Below are 7812 nucleotides of genomic sequence, written 5' to 3' on the forward strand. Positions count from 1 at the left end.
TGACTGTCACTCAGCGGTGCCCTCAGTCCCCTGGAGGCACACCCTGGGCCGGGGCACGGCCGCAGCTCCCCCAGCCCCAAGGGAGAAGGAATCCCTGGGGAGCTCCCAGGGAACTCCTGCCTGTCCCCCACAAGTGACATCTCTGCGATGCATCTGCTCCACCAGCTCAAAGTGTGCCCTGATCAGAGGTCTGGGTGGCTTCCCCTCCCACAGAGAGAAGAGGCACACACAAGGAAGAGCTCCCAAGGCTGGCTCCCTGCAGGCAGCAACTCCCATACAAACCCAAAGATGCCATCCCGACAGGACCCTGTAGGAATGGGCACACAGACACCCCAGCAAAGGCGCATCACTCCTTAATGGCATTTTAGGGGACACAACAGAAGGTTTGCTGGTGTAACCCCATCACAAGCATGCTCCCTCCATCAGCATCAAGGCATGTAGCTCTCCCAGTTCCCAAAGCAGACCTTCACCCTCTCCCAGTGCCAGCCGGGAGCTTACCCTGCTCCTGCTGTGCCCAGCCAAGGATATTCTTCACCCTCTCCCAGTGCCAGCCGGGAGCTTACCCTGCTCCTGCTGTGCCCAGCCAAGGATATTCCGATATTTTTAGCCCCTTTCCCCGCTGAGAGCGGCTGTTTCCTTCCGGCAGCATCTGTGGTTATTGCACACACACAAGGCGGGAAGAGCAAGAGAGAAAGAGACACTGATACACCCAGGAAACCTCGTGCAGGAGACAAAAGCTCCTAACAAGCATGAAGTTTCACCAATTCCTGTTACACTGCAAAACTGGGAGAGAATAACATGGTTCTTGGATGTTTCTATAGCATCAGCTTCAGGGAAGAAATAGGAAAGCTCTGCAGCACTAACCAGCTTACAAATCCCTCCAGTCCGACCCCATCCTTCCCAGAACCCAAGGGCAGGCAGGGGGTCTGGAAAATCAGGAGTCTGGGCAAATGCAACCCTGTAGCCCACTTGGAAGTGCGAGGAGTGCCCTGAAGAACTGGATCAACAGCCGGTAGTTGAGTGGTTGACAAGTGACAGCCAAGCACTGGGATCTGTGTAGGTACCGAGGGGTTGAAGGGGATGAGGAAAAGCCTGGATGCTGCTGGAGAAGCCGAGCGCACCACAGGAAATACCACAAGGTCTGCCAAGGAGGGAGACTATTTCCAGAGAAGACAGCAGCAAAGCTTTCAAAAAAACCTCAGAGGGGGCTTGCAAGATTTAATTCTGCTGAAATATATATATATTTTTTAAAGCAATTTTCATTTAAATAAAAACACCAGAGTGTCTTCAACGTCCTCTTCTGCTCTCACAACGCAGAGCCAAGAGCCAGTGAGGAGGGAGAGGAATAAACCAGGGAAGGTTTGAGCACGAGCTCAGCAACTGCTTCATTACTGCATGATTACGACTTAATTGGCACAACAGACTTGACGAGATGGCTCGCGTGCCTGAAATATTAATGGAGAAGTCCACAGTCAGCTCTGGAAGAAAAGCCAGAGGAGACCTCACCCTGGAGATGGCACCTCATGGCATCCCCTGCCAGGGAGTCTCCAGGACATAACTCAAGGGCTGAAAAACCCATGTGTGGGGAAACCATAAAAACCAAGGGAAAGGAAGGAGCAACAGACCCACACTTCAACTCACCCTCTAGACATGGGTTCCTGGAAAATCCTGGAACAAATAATCCAGAAACAAATCCAAGCTGGGCTACAGCCAGTGTGGATCTACTGAGGCCAAGATACATGAGATCCCTCATGCTTCCTCCAGCAGAGCCACAGACCTGTGGGCTTCAGGGGTCTCAGCTCAGCTTCTAAGTGTCTCCAAGTGTCAAAAGCCAGCTTGGGAACCTGATGGTGGTGAACCTCCATGGCATGGACACAAAACCACGTGGATAACTCACTCAGGGAGGTACCAGAGGTGGGCTCAAGCAAGGTGTCCTGGGCACCTGTGGTGGGTCCAGGTTTATCCACATTTCCATGAACACTTCTGGCAGCTGCAGTAGTGCTTCCTGCAGCTGTAAGGTGGGAAGCTAGAGGAGATGCAAGTGTGCACCAGAGAAAAATTCACCGTTCTCTCAGGAGACTGGAGAAATGGGCTGAGAAAAAAAGAAATAGGATGAAACTCAATAGGAAGCAAAGTACCATAACTGGGGATAGGACCAGACACAGGGCAGGGTCCAGCAGCTCCAGAGAAGAGAGGTGGGTCACAAGCCAAGTCCAGGTTAGTCACTTCACGTTGCTGCAGGCAAAGTCATTTGTGAAGGCACGAACAAGAGCATGACCACGTTATCTGGTGCTGACAAGGCTGCAGGCACAGCACGAACAGCACACCCAGCCTCAGCATCGTGCAAGAAGCAAGGCACAGCACAGACAGCACCTGTGCCAGAGGGCACGATGTGCAGGAGCCCAAAGGAACCGCAGCTGGTCGGCCCAGGGAAGAGGAGAAAAATTATGAACAGCTTGTACTGGTTTTGCAGCCAGAAACATCAAGACCCACCTTGGTGTTTGGGAAATCTCATTATGAGGGTGACCAAACCCTGGGAAGAACACCATGTCTCTATCCCTGCCCTGAAAAATGGATGCTGCTGCTCGGAATGTTGCTGCTTTGAGGCAGCAGGAGCTCAGTGGCATCTGAGGAACCTTCTGGCCTTTCTACAAGGCAGCCTTGCTGTCGACCCTCCTGGCAGACCTGGTGGGCACACACACCCCCCCACGCCTCCTCAGCCCAGAATCGCCTTCAGCCACCGAGTCGTGCAGCACCTCCCTCTCCCACTTGTTTGTAGGCTGCAGATGAGTTGTCCCCCATTCACGAGCCACCTGCACTTAGCAGCCTGATAACAGCATGTCCCAGGCCCCCTTGCCCCACATAACCTTCCAGCCCAGTGGCACCTGCCACCCATTTGGGATGGAGGGCTGAGCACAGCCAGCTGATGGCACTGGGGCACCCAGGCTGGGCAGCTCACAGTGTGGCAGGGAGGTGATGGTTGCCCAGCAGTGGCCTTCAGATGGCCCTGACCCTGCAGGCAAACTGCCAGAGGAGAACTGGAGCTGGTCGGGGGAGGGCAGGACGCTGCCTCCCCTCTGGCAGCACTGAGCAGGCACAGACCAAAGCCTGAAGCCCTCAGCTCAGGGCAGCCAGATCTTTGCACCTACTGATAGACGTGCTGCTTGTAGCCAGAACAGGCACTGCCCTGTGCTGGGATGTGCCCGTTTGGGTCAGTCCCCAGGAGATTTCAGTGCCGGGCTCGAAGCATCGCGCTTGTCTTAAGCTGCTGAACGATGCTGCTTGCAGGTACCACCGCTGTTCCCAAACTGAGCCTTTTTCTGCTGTTTACAGCCCCAATTAGCTTGCAAGGAGCCCGGAGGGGGAGAGAAGCAGAGATGACAGCCGTAGCCACAGCAACGGCCACTCTCTCCCTGGGGATGCCCGGGTGCCAGCGGAGGCGCCTGTGCAATCCCCGGGGAAGCACCGCGGGGACGGGGATGGAGGCGACAGCCACAGCGTCACCCCCCCATGTCCCCTCCTCCAACCTCTCGCCCACCTGTTGGGGCAGCAACAGGTTTTTGCGTGTTTGACCCTTCCCAATCGCCCCCACACAGTGCCCAGCTCCCGGATCAATAATAAATGCTCCCTGAAACAGATGCCTCTCTCAATACATCGAGTCACCTTGCCCTCCCGACGGGAAACCCGAGCCTCCGGCCATCAATCTTTCATTCCCTGGACGTACTCTTCAACTCGATTCGACTGCAAGTGGCTGCTTCCCTTTCACTGTCCGGGGCACAGCGTGCCTGGGATGCAACGGGGAAACTCAGCCAAAAATCCGGCCACAAACCCAGGCAAAACTTGTCCAAGTTCCAGGGATGATGCTTGGCCAGACAGAAGTCAAGATGCTGATGAATAAAACATGGTTATACCTGCATTACCCACACTTTCCCTGCCCAGACAGCTCTGCCCTGCTCCTGATCTGGGCATCCAAGAAAGGACATAACTGCAACAGGCACAAAATAGCTTTTGCTGCTGCTAAAATTCCTTCCTTTTAGCCTATCCCAGTGTAACTCCTTTACACAGTGCCTGCTCAACACACTTGCTGCAGAGAGCTTTTCTGCTGATGGACACGGATGGCCAGTTTAAGCAGTAAGAGGATTTTATTTCTCACCATGGAAAAAATAAATATGTCCTTGCAGGGAACCTTTTCTGAGGAAAAAAGCTACAGATGTCAGAAGAAAATAGAAAGAAGGGAGCGGGGTGGGGGGAGGGAAGGGGAGCAAGAGAGGAGACAAGCAAAGCTTTTCTCCCAATTTTCTGTGGGGCTAGACTGTATTCCTGCAGGATTTCACGTGGACAGCTCCTGGTCCTTAGTGCAAGTCCTGCCCAGAGACTTTCAGCCACCTGCCTGACATCAGACATTTGCTTCTGAATACCTGATTTGCCACGTGTGCCCGGGACCTGTCTTGTCTGCACTTGGTCACCTTGGATTGGAGTTATTTGTCCCTTCCCTCGCTCCAGGGCAGGCAGCACTCACCCTGCAGGCAGCATCAGCTGGATCCTGGGGCAAAGTGGTGGTGCAGCACACATGGTCCTTCCTTGCCTGCAGAAGCTGCTGGCTGCTGTTCCTTTTCTGTGCCCAGTAAGGCCACCAGCAGAGCACTGGTTCGTGCATTGGAGGGAGCAGGCACCCAGGGACACACCCTGGCCATGATCTCATTGCATTTCGTCTCTCACTGCGCACCTTCCAAAGGACTTCCTGTATCCCACCACTTCAGGTGCTTGACTTCAAGGGGTTTGACATCTCAGGGCATTTATCTGGTGTTCCACCCATGCTGCCCCTCTGGCCATCCTGACCTGCCATCCACTTGGATATGGGCCATTCCCTGAACTGGGCATCAACGTCCAAGGTTGCACCAGAAAAGAGCCTGGGTCTGGCTCCTCAAAAATATCCTTGCAGCAGCCCTGTGCCCTCTGTTCCCCATGAATAACAGGGGCCATGGACCAGCCATCCCTTCTCCTTCTCCTCCTTCACTGATGGTACCTTGTGACACGTCCCTGGTTAGGGGGTGCCTCCAGCATTCCAAAGCTGCCTCCAAATTTGTGCATCTAGGCGCCTCAGGAGCCAGTGCTGCCTGCCAGCACAGCCAGAGCAGAGGGACTGAGGATGTGGTGGATGGGCACAGAAGGTCCTTCTTTCTTCTCACTGAAGAGCTGGGAAGCCACCTGCTTTCCAAGAAGACTTTTGCAGACCCAGCAGCTCCTGGGTCCCACCTCTCTGCTCTTTTTTTATCCATCTGACAGCATGCCTGCCCATGTGCATCATGGTTATGCTTCTCCTGAAGCAAACATCCATTCCTACCAGATGCTCTCCCAAAGCAAGATCCAGACCTGGGGCAAAGTGGCAGTTCAGCTGTGGATGGGAGCAAAGGTCCTCCCCCATCCCCAGATCTTGCCACCTCCCCGAGAAAGAGCAGGTACCAAATTCTATTTTTGGGTTGAAAAGGAATACCTTCTAAGAGACTTTTTCTCTCTACCCAGTGGTCTTGAAAGAGATCCCAGAAGCAACTGAAAGCAGATGACCTCCCATCAGCATCAAAGCCCTGGTTCAGCATCGCATTCCCAAGGTTCTAAGCTCAGGCAGCAAATGCTGTTCCAATCTAATGCCACTCAGAGCAAAACAGGGACTGCAAAAACATTACACTCCCAGCTGTAGCTAAAAAGCAGGTTTCCAGCCCCATAAAGCCCACAGCACCCTTTGATAGCTTCCAACCGCCTCCCCAGCCTGGCAGTCTCCATGGCAGCCTGGTTTTCTCGCCAGCACCTTCAAGAGAGCTGCCTGGGATACCCAAAAAAATAATAATTAGCCTCTTGCCCCTGCATGAAAGGCTCCAGTCTGATTGCACTCCCTGAACCTGCAGCTCTCATTGCCATTTCTTCCCCTCCACCAAAGCTGGGATGACGTGGGAGTGTCACAGCAGGGGCTGCTCCGGGGGTTCCCCACCACCACGTCACCCTGCTCTCACACAGACCTAGCAGAGTGTCAAGCAAAATCCCTCGCCAGCTTGTCTGCAACCTCCCCTAAGCCAGCCACGGAATCTGATCATAATTCCCCCGGGAGCAGATGTCTTCCTGAAAATACAGGAGAAATGGGAATGAAAAAACCAGAAAACACTGGGTGATCACAAAGGCCCCAGAAACCAGGAAGAGGTGGAAAATCCCTCCTCCTCAGCAAACAACAGACCTCAGCGCCTCAGCAGAGGCGACGAAAGTAGCAGTGGGATTACTGTTCCTCATTCGATATGGAATCTGCTCTTTGCTGAGCAAACAGAATAATGCGATCACTGTGACGGGGTGGGGCAGACTGAAATATCCCAAACCCATCTCGGGGGAGTTCCCTTAAAGCCTGGAGCACCCCAGTTGTGCCTCGCAGGTGTTAGAAGGGCAGATTTGCCTTCAGAGAGGAAACAGCAGCTTCCCGGAAGAGAGACGGCGCAACAGGGCACGGAGAGAGAGCCCAGAGGTGTCTAAGATGCTGCAGCAGCAAGAGCACCCAACAAAAGCTGTTTTCCATGAGCACAGGGAGGTTTTTTACACCACCCCCAGCTCAGGGATCTGCTGCCAGGGCAGAGTCATGAGGTCCATCCCCACTCTGCACCACCGCAGCTCGCTGGGGGAAGCCGAGTCCCTTCCCCTTTCCCGCTGACAGGGCACGTCACGTCCTACGGCCACCAGTGCCCCACGGTGACTCCCAGCACTGGCCACAGTTTGCCAAGCAGTGGGCAACCAAGGTCAGCGAAGGTCAGTGCTCTCAGAGAGAGCCGAGCTGGCTCATCTCCCTCCCCACCAGCCGCAGGGTGCCAGGAAGGACAGCACCAGCAGCACAGGAGCAGCTGGGCATGGCCAGTGAGCAACAGGCAGCAGCCTCCTGGGGCACACAGTGCAACAGGCCCTGCCTGCCCAAACCCCACAGGCAGCTCTGCAGGTGCTGGGGTGGGTGCTGGGGTCCATCCTGCTGATTTTTAACTTTTTAAATTATTGTTATATTTTTACAAAACAAGGAAGATTTAATTAGAGCCTGAACTTCAGGATCTCAGCTTAAGCCAGGAGCAATAAACCTGAACCCAAAAGCCATCAACCACCAGCTCTCCTGAGCAAAAGCACGAGAAACATCTAAGCATTATTGCTGGCCACTTCTCAGCTATAGCCCCTCCAGAAGCAACTGGAGGGGAAGGATGTTCTCGACCATGCTCAAGGAACAAGGATGCTCATGCCATGAAGGACCAGCAGGCACAAATTCCCACCCTGGCACAAAGGTGCTAACCAGAGGGAGCTGATGTCCCAGCTCCCCTCCCGGGACACGCTGCGGGGCTGCATTCACACTCGACCGCACAAAGCAGGGCTCCAGGGGCAGCTACTCTCACATCCCTGCTCGCATATTGATTCGGTTACATAAATTATGCAGCACCTCTACTCCTGATTAATATTGCTAATTGAGCTGGCAAGGCGGGGGGCAGGAGGGAAATACCGTGAGGACACACAGTTAGTCATGCACCAAGCACACTCAGAAATGCAAAAGCCATCGTGTCGGGGTGCTGGCTGGGTCCTGCGGGGAGCGGGCGGAGAAATCGGGAAGCAGGAATTTCCTCGGGCTCTCCGCAGCTCCCCTGGGCTGGGGGGCAGCTGGGGGCGAGCATCCCCGTAGGCAAGGGAGCGGTGGCCGGGGCTGCGGCCAGGCAGATGTGCGTGACACATCTGTCCGAGCACGTCGCGGCGGGTGTTGAGCATCAGCCCAGACAAAGGATGCGGGAGAGCCCCGCACCGGCGGCA

At 54.7% G+C, this 7812-nt stretch overlaps 1 protein-coding gene across 2 annotated transcripts in view; it reads right to left on the reverse strand.

Annotated features, from left to right (window-relative positions):
• The window catches only part of TWF2 (twinfilin actin binding protein 2), a 17242-nt gene extending 15174 nt beyond the window's left edge, over positions 1–2068 (reverse strand). The window contains exon 1 of one of the 2 annotated variants that reach the window (XM_017732376.1): positions 1642–2068. In XM_017732376.1, the coding sequence (XP_017587865.1) occupies positions 1642–1753 (112 nt within the window). In that variant the 5' untranslated portion in view covers positions 1754–2068. The remainder of the gene's footprint in view (positions 1–1641) is intronic. The other variant, XM_008632172.2, reaches the window with a different exon arrangement.
• Between the last annotated feature and the right edge of the window lie 5744 nt (positions 2069–7812).

Source organism: Corvus brachyrhynchos, unplaced genomic scaffold (assembly GCF_000691975.1).
Source record: "Corvus brachyrhynchos isolate BGI_N302 unplaced genomic scaffold, ASM69197v1 scaffold4, whole genome shotgun sequence".
Classification (NCBI taxonomy): Eukaryota; Metazoa; Chordata; class Aves; order Passeriformes; family Corvidae; genus Corvus; species Corvus brachyrhynchos.